Source organism: Oryzias latipes, chromosome 14, assembly GCF_002234675.1.
Source record: "Oryzias latipes chromosome 14, ASM223467v1".
Taxonomy (NCBI): domain Eukaryota; kingdom Metazoa; phylum Chordata; class Actinopteri; order Beloniformes; family Adrianichthyidae; genus Oryzias; species Oryzias latipes.
This window is the reverse complement of record NC_019872.2, coordinates 15867977-15885876: the sequence shown is the minus strand read 5'-3', so window position 1 is coordinate 15885876 and position 17900 is coordinate 15867977. Positions and strand designations below refer to the sequence as shown.

General features: G+C 37.8%; 2 protein-coding genes across 5 annotated transcripts in view; one reads left to right on the top strand and one right to left on the bottom strand.

Annotated features, from left to right (window-relative positions):
- Nucleotides 1–42: 42 nt before the first annotated feature.
- Nucleotides 43–9307, bottom strand: LOC101167725 (protein NLRC3). Of its 2 annotated transcripts, XM_020708938.2 has the most exons (8): nt 9229–9251; nt 7088–7160; nt 6306–6540; nt 5513–5611; nt 5321–5398; nt 5112–5217; nt 2653–2881; nt 43–2560 (listed from the first exon to the last, which is right to left on the bottom strand). In XM_020708938.2, exons 3-8 carry the CDS (start codon nt 6449–6451, stop codon nt 987–989), a joined length of 2232 nt encoding a protein of 743 aa, XP_020564597.1. In that variant the 5' UTR covers nt 6452–6540; nt 7088–7160; nt 9229–9251; the 3' UTR covers nt 43–986. The 2 variants fall into 2 exon arrangements, with proteins under 2 accessions (XP_020564597.1, XP_004076574.1); XM_004076526.4 differs by lacking the exon at nt 7088–7160 and having other exon boundaries at nt 9229–9307.
- Nucleotides 9308–16442: 7135 nt separating this feature from the next.
- LOC101167472 (connector enhancer of kinase suppressor of ras 2) overlaps nt 16443–17900 on the top strand; it is a 32744-nt gene continuing 31286 nt past the window's right edge. For all 3 annotated transcript variants that reach the window (XM_011483601.2, XM_011483600.2, XM_011483599.2), the window contains exon 1: nt 16443–16953. In XM_011483601.2, the coding sequence (XP_011481903.1) occupies nt 16890–16953 (64 nt within the window). In that variant the 5' untranslated portion in view covers nt 16443–16889. The remainder of the gene's footprint in view (nt 16954–17900) is intronic.

The following is a 17900-nucleotide window of genomic DNA, read 5'->3' as shown; positions in this document are numbered from 1 at the left end:
TAGTTTGATTTCAATGAATGAAAGAAACAATTCTTAGTCAAATATGTTTATAAAATTCATCTTTTTCAAACTGAGATTTATTCACCTTCACGCTTTAGTGTACATATACACATGATGTAACTGCATAAAGTAAGAAAGCAAAAAATAGCAAACATTGAAATTGAGGTTCAGGTTTACAGGTTCGTTCCTTACATCCCATTTCTTGCTTTAAACTAATTAAGCATGCAAGTCATCTGGAAGAAAACAAAACTTTAGTATCTGCTCTGGCATTTTCTGTTGTAGTCAATATTTCCAGTAAACCTGTAACGTTAGTATTCTAGCAATAACATCTTCCACCCCAGGACACCTGTGCTTTAAAATGAGCATGCGTCTGTTTTTACCAAACTGGCAGCCCTTTGACTCTCTGGACGATGCATTCATCATCAATTCTAAGATCCCAGGTTCAGTAAAGTGACTGGATTTTATTTTTGAGGGCTTAGTGCTGTTAACATTTTGTTTGTGTGCATGTGAAGACTGCAAAATCTGAAGGACTACATTAAGTAATTGCACATGTAAACGTTGTTGCCACATAGCAGCTAAAAAGTCCTTATGCTGAGCTCTTAAAGAGCCCGTAGACGGAGAAGATGCAAACAAACTGAACATTACTTTAGTCTGATTTCTGTGGACTTAGTTTTGATTGGAGTCAATTTAAGTGAACTGATTTTTATGGTCAAGTTATATTAAGGTAAAAGTTTCCTGCATTCTATTCTTCGTTTAAAGAAAATAAATCTCAAGCACACAGTAAATAAAATAAAAATTCCATAAAGACAACCTACAGTACCTTAAAAGTATATTGCTGAAATCTCGTCGTAAACCAGGTTTTGATGGGGACACTTTCATTTTTGCATCAGCCCTAAACATCTTCAGTAAGGATTTGTTTTAAGTTCAGTCTTTACTTCTCAATGTCAGGGGAGTTGTTTTGGTTTTCCAAATCAGATTTATCGATACTAAATTGACACACCCATTTCCTCCAAGCATTGTTTGAAGTTGTTGATTCTGTTAGGATGCCGATTCTCTTTGATCTTTTTCCTGATGAAATCCGCTGTACTTTGGATGTGGTTTTCAGACCTGCAGAAGCTTTGGAGAAGATCTTGGTTTGCTTTAAGCTCCATTCCACACAGGAAACGCAGAAACATGTCAAACCTGCCGTCCTCAAACTCCAGGCTTTTCTCCACGGCCCACACGAACAGATCCGCCTTTTGCTGCTTAAGGAAGCCCTTAATCTTTCCGTGAAAAGATTTAGACTCAAAAATGTCTTTATCGTGTTGATGAGACAGATATGCATAAAGAGCTGCGAGGTACTCCTGCACGGTTGGGTGGAGAAAGCTGAAGGCTTGCTCATTTAACAACACAGCTGGCGTCACCGTGTATTCTATGACCAGGCCACTGTAGGTCACCGATTCGATATTAAAGATCTTCTCACTTGAAAAGTAAGGTTTGACTCTCTTAAAGGAAAATTCCTCTAACATGTTCCATGCCACCTTTCCATGTGTCATGAGAAACTCCCTCTCCTGTTCCGGACTGCGGTCCGGTGCTCTAGATTTCCGGCGCTCGCGGATGAGACTTAGGAGCAGTTTTGTGTACATGTAGGTGATGCTTCTGCGCAGCTCTGCCTGGGTTCCCCTCTCCCTGAATACGTGCTGGCACTCATCGGCCACTAAAGAACAAAACAAGGGCAGGTGACACATGGCGTACAGGGTTTTGGAAGACTTGACATACTCGATAACACGCTCAGCCCGAGTGGCGTCTTTAAACCTCTTCCTGAAGAACTCGTCCCTGTGGTCGCCAGTGAACCCCAGCATTTCTATCTTGTGATGATGGCAATCCCAAGGTGTGGTAGAAGTCATCATTGGCCTCGTCGTCACCAAAGCAACGCCGCCTTCTAACACCTTACCTCGGAGAACGTTGACCACAATGCCGTGCAAACTGACCTTGTGGGTGCTGCTAAACACGAGCTCGGTGCTGTTGAAGTTGAATGCCTTACACCCCTCATGCTCATCTAAGCCATCGAAGAGGAAAAGCGTTTTGCAGTCCGTGCAACCCAAGTCCTTCTCAGTGATCCTTTGTGTTGGAGGGTAGAGAGTGTGCAGTACTTCCAGGAAAGACATTCTAGAGCCCTCAAACTGCTTCAGTTCTGTGAAAGCTATGGGAATCAGAAGGTTCAAACTAGTGTCTGACTGGTCTTCAACCCAATCATGGATTAGCTTCTTGATGGCCATGGATTTTCCAGAACCTGCCGCTCCATGGAGCATAATTACATTTGATCTGATTTCATACAGCTTGCCAGGGTTCAACAGGTCTTTAAGAGAAATGGGAGTGCCTGGTTCATCATTGGTGTTCAGCTTCGGAATGGTAAGAACCTCGTGTTCGATGTTCGGACCGTTGTGGCTGTTGGATGATATGTAAAGATCTGTGAAGACATCGCTAAAAGATGGCTTCTCGCCATCATCGGATGTCCCGTCTTTAAAGAGATCAGAGTATTTTTCCTTCAGAAACTTCTTTAACTCGTAGCGGACTTCATCTGAAAGATTAAGAAAAAAAATTTTTATGAATGATGTCGATTTGCTGCTCTTCGTTAAAAGTCAGGAAATACAGCAGGGCAGCTCTACTCACTTCTTGTACATCTAGCCTGGAGATACTGGACCAACTTGTTCCTCTCAATTTTTATAAGAATGGCTTTAACAATCCGCAGAGACTTTTCAAGGCTGAAGGACTCAAGCAGCTTGTCCACAACGCTCACCACATCCATGTCCATGTTGAACTTTTGTGGGAAGTGAAGCCACAGTTCCCTCTTGAAAAAATATTCCAAGTCTGACAGCTTCCTAAGGGTGTCAGATATAGCCTGAATCCAAAAAGAAAACAAACAAGATGGGTTTAATTTCACCGTCTAGTGTTTGTAATCCTACAGGATGATCAGTCCTGGATTATAGGTGATGGGTCAGGCGAGGATCACCTCTTTATAAAGTCTGAGTTTTGGGCTCAGGAATACCAATTACCCCAAAGGTAAAAGAATTTCTAAATGGTTTATGAATTCATCAACCATGAAAAAAGGATTTAGAACAGCTTTCTCTTTCCAGAAGTGAATGTTTCTGTGGGTGCAATACTCTAAGGATAAAAAAGAAGCAGAAAACTCCACGTCATGCTACAGGCCTCACTGACGACAATGATACAAACCACAGGTACTGCAAGGCAAAAGTAAAGAACAGTTCTGATTTAGATTTTTGGGTGAACACTGAGGTAACATCTTCTTTTCAAAGATTCCACCATAATGGAATAAATCAACTCTGCATATTCTAATTCCCAACATTCAGAGAACCTGTTAAGGCCCACTCAGACTCACATTTTTTTTTGCTTCTGTTATTATAAATAAACTACAATTCAAAAGCATAGAGTGTAAAAAAACAGTGTCAGGATGCAGTGGTGAGGGATTTGGCCTCATTTGGCGCGAGCCGGAGGTAAGGCATTTTCAATGGGTGACATCACACCTCGATTTGTCCATCGTTTTTACAGTCTATGTTCAAAGGCCAAAGTCAAGAATCAACAGACTTTTGACCCGCCCGATCTGGCCCCCCGGTGAGGAAGCTTTCCTGTTTAATGAGAACTATTTAAAGCTGACAAAGCTCATCGGCTAAAAGCCAAAAAAAAAAGTTTTAATTACAAATTGCAAAAGGAACATCTACTAAATACTAAAGTAACTAGTCCCATTGTTCGATTATGTTTGTGGTAAATAATTTGTAAATTAAAGGTATTAATTCACTTGATGCATGTCTGCGTATACTCCCAACTGTAAAGGCACGGCAGGGGAAGTGTAATAATTTGGGTTTGGTTTGGATTTACTAAGGATCTGTTTATGCAGCAAGATTTTTCTCACTGTAGCAAATAAATATACATTTGATAATGAAGAAAATAAACAAAAAAGAAATTGATACAGTCAGTACCATAAATAGTTGGACAGAGACACATTCTTTCTAATTTTGTTTCTGTACATTCCCACAGTGACTTTTAAATAAAACAACTCAGATGCCATTGAAGTGCAGACTTTCAGCTTTTATTCCATGGATTGAACAAAAAGATTGCATAAAAATGTAAAACCTGGTAAAAGGTTGATTTTGGTTTCATCTGTCCAAAGAATGTTTTTCCAGAACTTTTTTAGATGCTTTTTAGCCAAGTCCAATCTAGCCTTCCTATTCTTGAGGCTTATGAGTGACTTGCATCTTGCAGTGTACCCTCTGTATCTACTTTCATGCAGTCTTCTTTTGATGGTAGACTTGGATATTGATACGCCCACCTCTTGGAGAGTGTTGTTCACTTGGTTGGCTGTTGTGAACGGGTTCCTCTTCACCATGGAAATGATTCTGCCATCATCCACCACTGTTGTCTTCCGTGGACGTCTAGGTCTTTTTGCGTTGCTGAGTTCACCAGTGCTTTCTTTCTTTCTCAGGATGTACCACACTGTTGATTTTGCAACTCCTAATATTGTAGCAATTTCTGGCATGGTTTTTTTTCTGTTTTCTCAGCTTAATGATGGCTCCTTTCAACTGCATGGAGAGCTCCTTTGACCACATGTTGTCTGTTCACAGCAAAATCTTCAAAATACAAGCAGGAGTCCTCTAATCAACTCCAGGCCTTTTATCTGCTTCACTCATAATGACATAACAAGGGCATTGCCCACACAATAGCATGGAAGTCAATTGTCCAATTACTTATGAGCCCATGAAATGAAGGGATTGTGTTTAAAAAATGCTATTTGTAAAAGCTGAAAGTCTGCACTTCAATGGCATCTGAGTTTATTTAAAATTCACTGTGGTAATGTACAGAAACAAAATCAGAAAAAAAGGGGTCTCTGTCCAAATATTTATGGTCCCGACTGTAGGTACTTTGTGAAGGAGGAAGGGGTTCAAAACAGCTCTGCTTCATGTTGTTGCTGCAAAAGCTTGATCTCCAAGTCACTGGATTACAGAGGTATTTAAAAACATACTTCTCTACTTTACCCCAAAACACAGGCCCATAAAAGGACCCACATTTTGGCCAAAACAGTCAATAAAATGTCCAAACATTGAGCTTACACTCACCGTGAAAGTGAAAGCCACTGTTAAAGACGGATGCTTGAACTCGTTCTCGTCCAGGGTTAACTCATTTGTTTTAGGGCTCTCTGAGGAGTCATCTGAACTTCTAGACCTGGTGAGACCACGATGAAGACTTTATAAAACAGCAGCTCAAGACTCAAGAAAAAGATTACCGCTAAAGATCTAAGGTCAGAGTGCATGAGTATAATTCTTACTTGCTTGTTTTCTTCTCACAGTCATCGCTGTCATAAGAGTAGCAGCTGGAGAACGAACCGGTTCTGTCCAGCTTCACCCTAAAACAAGAGATGAGGAACTGTCAACACCAGTATAACCAATAAAGAAACTTCCAATTTTACATTTTATGCACAAACATCAATAACATTCTTGAATGCTGCTCTTGGTTTTACCCTGTAATGGATTCACTGTCTCCATCCACATCAGATTCCCCTTGACTAGACATCGATGTGTAGCTCTGAGCTGGAGCCAACGCCTGGTCCACATGATACCTGGACAGAAAGAGATGGAATTACTTTTAGTGTCCATGCTCTTTTCATAGAACAAGACAGACAAAAGGTTCACTTTCAGCTCACTCAGATCAGATTTGTTTCAAATCTCTTTTAGCAACCTAATCTCAGAATTTTCTAATACATTTCTGCAACTATTTATAATTATTTGGTGGCTTAAGTATTTTCTAGTAAACATGGAATAAATGAACTGTTCGATTAGACTGAAGCTTCAATAAAACCACATTTTTAAACCTGTTTGTTGGGGTTTCTGGGTTTGAAGGAGGCTTCACAGTATCTGAGCAGGTGACCCAGGTAAGAGTCTTGTTCTTAAACGGTGAGGTCACCGAGCCACCACAAGTGTCTAGTTGCTCCAACAGTGGTAATACATTTCACAAAAGCTTAAATTAGATCATTTGCGAGAGCTTTGTCCACTTTTCCTGTTGACGATTTTTGATCTCTCTCTTTTTTTTTTATTCTAAACAATTCTTAAATTATAGCAGTCTTCTAAGCCATTTATGGAAATAAACTTGACAAAGGTCCTGGCTGAAATTCCACCCATATTGGTCTCCTTTTTAAGCTTACATCTTTTCATTTTTTTCAAAAAAACAGAAAAAAAAACGATTATACTGCATTTCATAAAAAATGTCTAGCTAGAAACATTTTTTGTGCTATAAAGTGAAACTTGACTCCGTACCAAACCAGGGTGTCCATAGGGGTCTCTCCCAGATCGGGAGATGGTCGATGAGAGTCGTGAATTTCTTCATCCTCGTCGAACTCCCCCGGGTCTCTGGAAGACACTGCGTCCCCAGGGGAGGAATCTGTAGCAGTTTCTTCATCCATTTGGACGGAAAGAGCTTCTTGAGGGATAAGTATCAGAGGTGAAGAAGTTCTTGTTGCCTCAAGGTGGCAGAAAGGTCACCTCTCTGAACCTGCAATGTAACAAAAGAAAAGAGTTTACACAGCAGCTGAGATTTGGCTAGAAACATGTCTACTTCTGAGAAACAAATGTAAAAGAAATAGTTACATTCTGTTATTCACTAATGGTCAAATGTTTTTGACCAAATATCCAGGTTCTTAGTTCTACTTAAAATTGAAAAAATTTACAAAAATCACTTGTTAAAGAACAGAAGTACTGAAAAAAGGTAGATTTACTTAAAACTCTGTTTTCTGTGAAAGCATGAAAATGATACTTTAACACATTGTGGTGCCATACCCTGAAAAGCTTTATTCCAATACTATATAATACAAATAAAAGTGATGTGCCATTTCAAAAATGACAAGAAAATTATCAATGGAAGTGAAGCATGCCATCATAAAATTGAAAATTAAGTCTTTGCTACAGGAAAATAGCAAAAAAGTCAAGGTGCAGGTTTTATTTTTGAGTAAAACAATGATCAGAAAATGTGGTGAAACTGACAGGAAGAGAGAGTTCTGACAGACCCAAAGTTACAGCTAAATCAGATAAGAAGACTGTACCAGAGAGTTAACATCTGATGACAGACCGCTTTCAGGACAAGAGTTCAACCCTGCAGCTTGAAGTCTTTGCAGTCTGCAAAGCAGACAGAACAAGATGTAGCAAATATGATAGAATGAGACAAAAAGACTGACCTGGGTCAGGACCCATGCGTACTAGACTAAAGACTGAATGAGGTGTTATGGATCCAATTTTTAAATCTTTAGCTCATCATCCAGAAAAACCCTGTACACCACTAAAAACGTAAAAGGATTGGCTCCATAGTGCGTGACACTAAATGACAAACATGGAGGAGGAAGAATGATGGTATGGGGCTGTTTAGCCTTATTCAGGGTTAGTGATTTTAACACGGTGAAGGAAACCTTGAAGAAACAGAGCTACTGTGACATTCTGCAGTTCCTCTCTGGTGTGGCTCGAGTTGGTCAGAGGTTCATCTCACAACAAGATAATGATCTAAACAATAATTAAAGCTCAGCTAAAACTACATAAAATTAAAAGAACAGAAAGTCAGCCCAAAAACACGAAGGGCGGCAGTGGCGAAGTCGTAGGGCGGTGTGCCGCTGATTTGATTCCTGCCTTTCACGCCCATGTGTTGAAGTGTCCTTGGGCAAGACACTGAACCCCACCTTGCCTCTGGTGGAAGGTTGGCGCCAGTGTTTGGCAGCGGAGCCGCCACCAGTGTGTGAATGTGTGAACGGGACTGTAAAGCTTTGGGCCTTCGAGCAAGCCAGAGGGGGCGCTATACAAGTATACGCCTTTTACCATTAATTGTTCAGCAAATGAAATGGACAGTGGAAAGGCAAACTACAAATAACACATTTATGGGAACTTCTGGAGGAGAACTTTCTAAAAGACAAATGTCAACTGCATTTAGCTCCTGTTTCTGTAGAGTCCATTTGGACGCATTAAAGGCATAGAGTAAATTTTGGTCTAAAAACCAATTCCAAGAGTTCTTTTCGTAACTCCGCCCACTCATTTCAGAAGGCATCAAAACATTAAATATTGAATACTTTTCAATAAAAAAAGGACATTTTGGATTGTATTTAAAAAAAACGTTTGACAAGTTCAAAACGAGTGTTTCCCTTACCAACATAATAACTGTAAACATAATATTTAAACAAGTTCCACTTAATCAACATTTAGCCATGATTGTTTATCAGAAACAAGTAAAAACAAAAAGTTAAGTTTGCATGATATAATCTACCCTATTTTATTAAAAATACCATTATTTCACACGATATACTCTTTAAAAAAATAAAATTGCTTAATTAATTTCACATAACAGCCACATTTCTATTTAAATAAATAACAACCTAAACTTTTAAAAGGCTTTGATGCTTTTCAATAAAATAAAATAAAAATGGTTTTCTATGGGGGATTTCTAAACTTGAGCAATTTTTTGAAGAACAAGTCAAAATTGTGAAATAATGCCAACTATCAACTGAGACAAAAAAGAAAAAAGAATAGTTGCTCGGCCACTAGGAAGTGGGATTGCAGTCAGTCTTCCGGGTTAAAAAGGCCTGCGTTCCACCTGGAGGACACGTTTCCCACACAGTGCGGGAATACAGGAATATACCACTTTCTCTGATCCACAACTACGACTGCTATAACACGTCTGCTTTGTTTGTATTAAGGCACAAAAACGATTAAACTTTGTACGTTTGAACTTTAAAAAAAATTGGGGCAAATCCTCTTGGAGGATCGTTACGTAGTAAACATAACTGGAGATAAAGTTAAACAGCATAAACTTTAGCTAGAATCCAACAACAAAACAAGACAAAAAAACCCGTTTTATAATATTTCCAAAGAAAGATTTCTAATAAAATAAAACTATCCTGAATATCTAACCAAGACAATGAAATACAAAGAATTGTTTCGTTTGCTCCTATTTATGCTGCAATCCAGCAAGAAAACCACCGGAATTTTCTTCACCTTTTGAATAAATCAGTCTAGGTCAGGCGGTACACCTGGACTGGGCGGTACTTAACTAGCTTTGTAGCGCTTTCATGCGAAACCACTCACACTTTAAAGTTCAAATACGTTTTTCCTGAACGAATATTGGTTTGTTACATGTTAAAGTATAAACTATCTGAAACTGTGTTATGTTATTTTTAATAAAAGGGAAAGAAAAGAGGATTCTCACCGCTGCCATCACGGGTATTCTAAAGTGAAAATGTTTCTTCTTCGTCGTTGAGGTCTATGCCGGCTGTGAAACTTGACCGCCCCCTGCAGGCTCAAGGTGGAACTTTCCCCCAAAGTGCGTGTGTAGAAATACTTGCCAAATTATTATTTTTAAAACAGCAATTGTAAAAATTTGCAACTTCAAGCTATATAAGCAAAGGAAAACATACTCAGGACTAGAGCTGTGGTAAAAAAAAAATATATACATAAAAGCAGAAAGGATTTAGTGTTTGTCTGCAGTCGGCCAAGGGTCATTCCTGAATTGGAGGACATGTGAGCTTCAAAATTCATGAAAATTAAACCTGCACTTTTCTGATTTCCTGCTACATGTTCATCAATAATTTGTAATAAACTACCAAAGGCTTTATTATTTGAGATTGCAGATCACATGTGAAGATTTTATTACATTGATGTTTACAGAACTTGATGCAACGCTGTTACTAATTTTTGCAGGTTACAGGGTTGCAAATCTATTAGCTTTCCCATCAAGAGTAAAAGCTACTGTTGAAGTTACTGATGAACAAGAGGACACATTTACTTATGTGAATACATAGAAATTATTATTCTGATTATATACATAACAAGGTTGCATGGGGTAGAGCTGGACATCAAAACAAGAAGTAAGGAGATTCATTTGATCTACCCATTCTTTTGGGAAACTGCTTGATGATGCCAAGTCCACCGTATCATTGATTCTTTGCTATATTCTTCCTCTACCATTCTACCATGCTCCATGGTTTAGTTTCTCTGGGAGAATGAGGAATGTATATTCTGCATATACAACCTGTTTTATTATTATTATGTTGTTTTCTTCATTCTCCTTGCACCAATGTGGGACAGTTCGCAATTTCGTTGTACTGTTGTACAAGTGTGACTGTACAATGACAATAAAGCTTTATCTTATCTTAAAAAGGTTATGGTAACAGGGTTGCGTGCCTGTTGTTGGACACAAGTTTGAACGATAATTAAAAAAAAAAAATTGTTTATAAAAACAAATGTTCCCACAATTACAAGAGACACAATTGAAACAAAAATTACGAAATAAAAAAATGTTATGTTTCATTTTAACAGTTTAATTTATGATGGCTGCATGGTGGTGCGGTGGTTAGTGCTCTTGCCTCACAGCAAGAAGGCCCCTGGTTCAAGTCCCAGCTGAAACAGAACAACTATGGGGGATCTCTCTGTGTGGAGTTTGCATGTTCTCACCGTGCATGCATGGGTTCTCTCTGGGGACTCCAGCTTCCTCCCACCTTCCAAAAGCATGCTGCCTTAATTGGTCACTCCAAAATGTCCATAGGTGTGAACGTGAGTGTGTGATATGTGTGACCCTGCAACAGACTGGTGACCTATTCAGGGTGTCCCCTGCCTTCACCCATAAGTGGCTGGAATAGGCTCTGGCAGATACATGACCCCGAAAGGGACAAACGGAAGAAAATGAATGAATTTAAGATATTATTTGGACATGGGGGAAGGAGGGAAAATGGTATTTTAGGGGGTACTTAAACACTGTTATCAAGCATTCTTTTGTTTTAGTTCTCGTCTTAAAAAGAGTAAATTCCATCAGATACAACATGTTTTAGCAGTTTGTAGATTATTTGACATATGATGGATGGAACTTGAATGTCCTCCTATTCTGGAATGACCCATAAAATGACCAATATGTTGTTAAATTGATGCCATTACACAGTTAATTACAAGATAAAACCAAATCATTAAAAAAAAACATTTCTGTTAGGGGCTATTATTCAAATAATTGTTTGTTTATGCCTTTTAAATATGTTTACCATCCATGTTTTCATGGTGGTGAAATTGATTGCAGATTAACTGCAGACTATTACAAGATGTTGTCATTGTTACATCTTAGCATTTATGTTATATAAGAGATGCTGAATGTCACTGCATGCTTGAGAGAACTGCTGGAATTGCCCTCTGGCTGTGCAATGTGAATCATACAGCAAAATAATTGTTCAGAAATCACCAAAGCTGTATTCAGTCCCTTAATCATTTTTAGATACTTTCTCTTATTGCATTTATTTATGATTATTGATCCTGGTGAATGTCAGGACTCACGCTGGTGTAGCTGAAAATGTTGCAACAAACATCTCATTATCAAGTTTGTTGGAGTCTAACATTGTTTTTAAATTTTGATGTTTATATTTCTGTGTTGTTATTCCTTTTTTGAAAATATTTCTGTTGACACATTCAAATCTATAAACATGTACATGGGATTTCTGTAGCTAAAAATAACATTCATAGTTTTTCCTAGATAAACCCTGAAAATTGACATTTAAAATGTCTTTCTACAAGTTGATGAAGGATGCTTTTCTTATAGTTAATAATTTTTTTAGATGGTTAGGGTTCAGATTCCTTGGGACATATCCTCTTGTTACAAACAATGCGGAAAAATGATCACTGTCTGCCTGTATTGCAAAAAGCCACAAGTGGACATTTTTTGCTGCCTTGACTTTGTTTTTTGTGCATTGACTGTAAAAAAACAATGGACCCTTCTCGTGTTCCCAAACAGGAAGTACCATTGCTTTCTGGTACGGGCACCGCCATGTTGGAACCAGTAGACCAGGAAGCGCCCGTACCAGGAAGCAATAGCGAAGGATTTTGCCTCATTTCGTGAGAGCCAGAGGTTAGGCATTTTCTATGGGTGACGTCACACCTCAACTTATCCATTGTTTTTACAGTCTATGATTCAAATGAACCCCAAATTCTTTAACATATTTGAAATACTTTTTTCTCAACCCTTGTGCTATCCTAGGCACTTTAACATTGGGAGTTGGGTCATCTAGACCCACTAGACAGTGCACTGAACCTTTTTCTTCAATGATTTGTGATCTTCACTGGTGTCCATGGATTACATGAAATCTTTCCCCCTTTATCCACCTTTGTCATGGTAGTGAGAACACGTCAAAGTAAGGGTGGATCATCTAAGATAGCACAAGGGTTAAAGACATTGACTTTGCATTCCAGGACCACAACACCTCTTCAAAAAAAGGTCAAAGAAGGTTTTGTTGAATAGCAATACATGAAGAAAAGGGGCCCATAATTTATTAAAATATGTTACTTTGTTGAGTAAAAACAAGCAACTCTCAGAAAAAATGGATCATCTGTGTTTCAGAACAAGGAAATGCCACTCTTCGATGAACAAAGATTTTCTAATACTTTAAAAAAAGATGCTGAGGTCCTTCTAGGGTTCAACAATGATTAATTAATGCAAATTTTCTTAATTTCTCAGAAAACAATACTTAAATAAAATACTGTCCTAATGCTTTAGCCGTATTTAAAAAAAAATCTTTTAGTCAATATTAAGAATGAGTTATTTTGTATGACGTATTTTTCAGCGTAAAATACTACAAACAGAATAAAACACATAATTGGGCAGGTAAATGGTTCATAAAGCAAATGAAACAAAAGAATGATAGTTTAATAAATAAAATTCCAAAACTGAATAACATTTTTTTTTGCAGAAACTGAAAGGGAGCTCTTATTTATGGGTAAATCCCATAGACTGTAAAAACAATTTTTACATGGTAAATCCATGTTTCAGACTTTCTTTTTTTTCAAAATCAGCAGACGTGTCGTTATATGAAATACTAATGTACAGCCAGAAACAGTTTTCTTTGGCAAAACAAGAGAAAGGCACATGATTGCATCCTTGTTCCGTCGGTGACCGTGGTTCCACTACACTGCGCTTTGTGTGACGGAGGCGTGAGCAGCGACAAAGAAAGATGGGAAAACAGTGGTGGTATGGGGGGTGAAAAGTGACCTCTGCTTTGGGAGTAGATGTTTTCCAATCATTGTCAAAACTAGCATTGTTCTGACTGTTTTTGTCAAAAGAAATAATACTGGGAGTGTTTTCCTATAAGGTCTGCACCTTTGACTTTGTCTGGATGAGAATAAAAATGGAAAGCTGGCCAAGGTAGGGAATAAAATATTTAAGTAGAATAATTGAATAATCCCAAGAGGGAAATGGCTTTTTGTGGCAGATGCTCCTTGCAAGGATAAAAATCAGCACTTGAACAAGGAAACAAAGGAAATTAGTTGGTAAGAGCAGGAACATAAAAAAAAAAAAGAAACTGAACTTTAATAAATCATGTTTAGTGCACACAAGACAGTCATCTTCAATCAAGTCATGAATTCAGACATAAATAATTCAGACATAAATAAAATATGAGTAAAGAAAAAAAAGCATTAACAAAGAAACATATATTATGAATAAAACCCTCCCTCTCCCGGCCCAAGTGTTGGTTCTGTAAAGACCTGCAGTTCCTACAACTGCCCGTAGAAAGCATTTAGAGATAGATTACAAGCTGTGTCTTAAAATTAAGATTTGAATGTTGCATGATTCACTGCAGTTCTAATAACGTTAAAAATATGTCGATGTTTTTAAAACTTTACCTATTAATTCAATCACTTCAGTCACTGTAGCACTGAAAAAGAGATTTTTCAAACAATATATTTTGCAAAGAAATATTTGAATTCTACGACAGGGTTTTAAGGCCACAAAAAAGGTAGTGATATTACGTAATATTATGAGAAAAAACTGTTCAATTATTGAAATTTAAGTTGTAAATTTACAGCTATTTTTCTAGTAAATTCATGACTTTAAAGTTGAAATGAGCAGTCCAGCAAGTGAACGCAACACAGCAGAGCAGACCAACTAAACTCAATTGAACAGGTAAGCTGAATGTTTTTTTGATCATGTTCCAAATGTTTAAAAGCTCATTTGCTTGATTTACGATTTATTAATGTTTTATTCATTGATAGGTGGCTGGAAGGATCACTGCAGCCCGTTCATGAAGCCATTGGTTTCCTTGCAGCTGTCCACTTCAATGCTTTCTTCCTCCACGAAAGGCAGGATCTCCTCCAAGACTGTGTAATGCTTTTGCCTGAAAGGGCCCAGTTTTAGGCAGTTTCAATGTTCTTATCCTAACTTAACAGACTATTTTCATTCCAATTTGTTGTTTTGTATTGAAACAAGACGTTTCCTTTGGAGAAGGGGATGTAACACTGTTTTTATGCCCCTTTAGTGTTTTCTTCTGCGCATGACATGATGTAAGGTGATAAATGAACTTCTGGGTATGTGAATGAAATGGGACAATAAAGTAGCGGTCCTCTACACCCAAACTTGTCTCTGAGCTCCTTATTTTACATATAAAATCTTCATTCCTGACACCAAACCCTGGAAAAGCCAGTTAAATTAACAGTAATTTGATTTTGAGTCTGCAAAAGGTTCAGAATTTCTTTGTTTTTGAAAACTATCCGGAAATAAAGCTTCACAAAACGCTCCACCTCTTTTATCTTTGAGCACGGCTCCAACAAATTGACAACTTTGCTGTTTTTTCTTGTTAATTCATGACCAATTTGTGACTTTTTTTCTTGGATATTTGTGCCTTTTTTCTTGTAAATTTACGACTTTTTTCTTGTAACTTCACGTGTTTGAAAGTCTTGAATTTATGCCTTTATTTTCGTAATTTAACAGTTACGACTTTTTTCTCTTAAATTTAAGACTTTGAAGTCGTAATAAAAAAAAATTTGTTTGTAAACTGGCCCTAAAACTCCATTGTGGAATTATACACTTGAATTATATTTGTTTTCATTTATGGAAATAAAGGTTTCCAGAACCCCAGTTAGAATTAAAGAAATATCTAAATACAAGGAACAATTATTTCAATGGTACGACTGAGTTTTAGGGCCAGTTTGCAAACAAAATTCTTTTTAAAATTACGACTTTTATGTCGTAAAAAAAAGGCATAACTGTTAAACCATGAGATCTTAAGTCGTAAATTCATGGGAAGAAATCTGGTAAACTTACGACTTTACGACTGCAAATGAACGAGAAAAAAGTCCTAGATTAGTGAGAAAAAAACACCAAAGTTCTCTGTTTATCGGAGCCTACCTTGAATTTGAAAGATCTGGAGCATTTTGTGAAGCTTAATTTCCAAATAGGTTTCAAAAACAAAGAATTTCGGAACTTTTTGACGACTCAAAATCAGATTGTGGTCAGTATAGCTGGCTTTCTGGTCTCAGTAAAGCTGAGTTTCATGTGTAAAATAAGGAGCTCAGAGACACGTTTCGGTGTAGGGGACCGCTACTTTATTTTCCTTTTCATTCACGCAACCTGAACACCATTTGTCTCATTACGTCATGAAGCAGAACACCAATGTTTATACAGTTACATACGCCCCCTTCTCCAGAGGAAACGTCCTGTTTCAACACAAAACAAAGATGAATGAAAATAGTCTGTTATAATAGCATTAGAACGTTGAAAATGCCAAAAAGTGCTCCTCCACAGACGGAAGCGTCACACAGACTTAGAGATCTTGGTTTCATGGAGCAAGAAAGCATTGAAGTGGACATCTGCAGGGATACCGATGTCTTCATCAACGGGCTGCAGTGATCCTGCAAACCACCCATCAATAAATAAAACATTAATAAATCGTAAATCAAACAAATGAGCTTCGAAACATTTGTAACGTTATAAATAAATGTCCAGCTCACCTATTCAATTAAGTTTAGTCTGTCTGCTTTGCTACTGCGTGGCGATCACTTGCTGCTGCACTGTATGCTCACTTTGACTTAAATCTCATAAATTCACAACTTTAAATCTCGTAATTTTACCTTTTTTTTTGGTGGCCCTAAAACTCTATCGTACAATGGTTTTGTGAATTTCTTTTTTTTTTTTGATAAAGAGAAAGAGGAATGCTGCTGTTCTGAAAGATTCCAGTTCATGTAAAACAAAATGATCAGTTTTACTTTTTTGTTTGGTGGCACTATTGTTAATTTTTTTTCCAGTAATTGTTCTTTTTCAATGCTATTTTCAAATGTTATTTTTTAAATACTTGATACAATCAAAATAACACCCTCAATTTTGAAATAGCATTGTATTTGTACCGATGCAATGGATGTCTGACTCCAGCCAAGAAATTAATGATAAATTAGTACAATTACACAACAACAATCATATCTCTGAAACTACAAGGCAACATAAATAGGTATTCAGAAAGATAAATGGAACAACAACAACAATAACAAAATTCACCATTGACTTAATATATTTTTCAAAAGAAGCAAGACTGAGGCTGGATTTGGCTTGTGTGACACTAATCACCCCTCATACACGAAGACTTTGTATGAACGGCTGCGACTCCATGTCTGGGGAGGGGGGTAGGGAGGATGCTCAGAGCGATGCAACCTCTCAGGACAGCAGTATGATGAGAGTAGCAGTCTGCGTGTTGTTTGCTGCTCTGGATGGGGCTGGGATGCAGCTATTTTGGAAGAGGAGCAGGGCAGCAGGGACCGCCAGCATCAACGCCGCAGAGCCTGACATGAATGATAAGTGAACGGGCTTTTTCAAGACACTGAGGAGCTCCGGAATGTGCTCAAGTCTGCTGGGCTTTACTCAAGCTGCTTCCAACGACATTTTGGACATCTTGAACCTGAATCCACACAAAAAAACCTGCAAGATTTATGATTAATTTGAATTATTTATTGCTTTTTTATCTTTGACCATTAAATATTTTTTACATATTTGATTAAGGAGTTTTTTTTTTTAACATTTTTTTTCCTGGGCGTGTTTTCCTTTTGTGAATCTTGGAAGACAAACTTCTAACCATGGCATTAATTATGGAGCCAGTGAGCAAGTGGAGCCCCAGTCAAGTGGTTGACTGGATGAAAGGTACAGTGAATGATCTGTAATTGCTCTTTGGATGCAAAGTTGAAAATTTAAACACAAGTTATTTAAAGATGAAAACAAAACACCTGCTGAGTCCCCACATATCCCTGAAGGCTTTTTGTCACAACCCAATTCAGGTTTTTCCTCTTCAGCAACAGCAAGAATTTTCTCCAGACATTTACATGTCAGAGTGGCTTCAAAAGAGCAGAAAGCAGTGAACACAGCAGCTTGCAAAGAAACAACAGAGATCCAGCAATTACACACAAGTGATTGCAGCTCTCATTAGCTTTGGGTCTGATCTGAAAGTTATGGAGCAATGATGGCAAAGAAGGCAGGAGGAATGAGATCATTATCAGAGCTTCTAACCTCAAATGTTGAGCTGGCTGTGTTCTAAAGTCTGAGAATTGACACCTAGGCACCATTAACAAGTTTGATCATTAAAGACCTCATGTTCTGTGATTCAAATCTCCAGAGTTAGACACGTTAATCACTCAGATGTAGGAGCCTCGTGGTCCAAATGGGGACATCATTTTAGAAAACCATTAACAGAGTGATATGAGTTGCAAAAAAGAAACAAAGAGGTAATGATTATATTGACCTGACATGTCACTACTGAAAATAGGGGATTGGCTGAGCTGTTACAGTAAAGTTGTCTGGTTAAACAAGGTTATATCCTAAAATGTTTAAAAGCTTTAAAATGTCTGCAGAAGATCTCAGCTGTGCTTTAGGTGGTGCTTGCATTACCAAGGTATTGCCTTACAAAAATGCAGAAACAGGTGTGTCTCTCTTGTGTCGATTTGCTTTGATAGAAACTGGCACATGCATGCAAGCTTGCATGAAAACTCTCAGCTTTCTCTTGCAGATCAACCCTGATTTGTCTCAAGCTTTACCTACTGCAGTCTTTAAACCACTTTCAGCAGCTCAGCAGGTCGATTTACTGAGAATGAATG

What these genes read in the sequence shown, in the direction of transcription:
- LOC101167725 (XM_004076526.4), bottom strand. Translation starts at nt 6,451, where the DNA reads ATGGATGAAGAAACTGCTACAGATTCCTCCCCTGGGGACGCAGTGTCT. An exon ending in TGTGAGAAGAAAACAAGCAA is followed by an intron (nt 5,218 to 5,320) that starts GTAAGAATTATA and finishes TGGTCTCACCAG; the next exon opens with GTCTAGAAGTTCAGATGACT. An exon ending in CAGTGGCTTTCACTTTCACG is followed by an intron (nt 2,882 to 5,111) that starts GTGAGTGTAAGC and finishes TTTTGGATTCAG; the next exon opens with GCTATATCTGACACCCTTAG.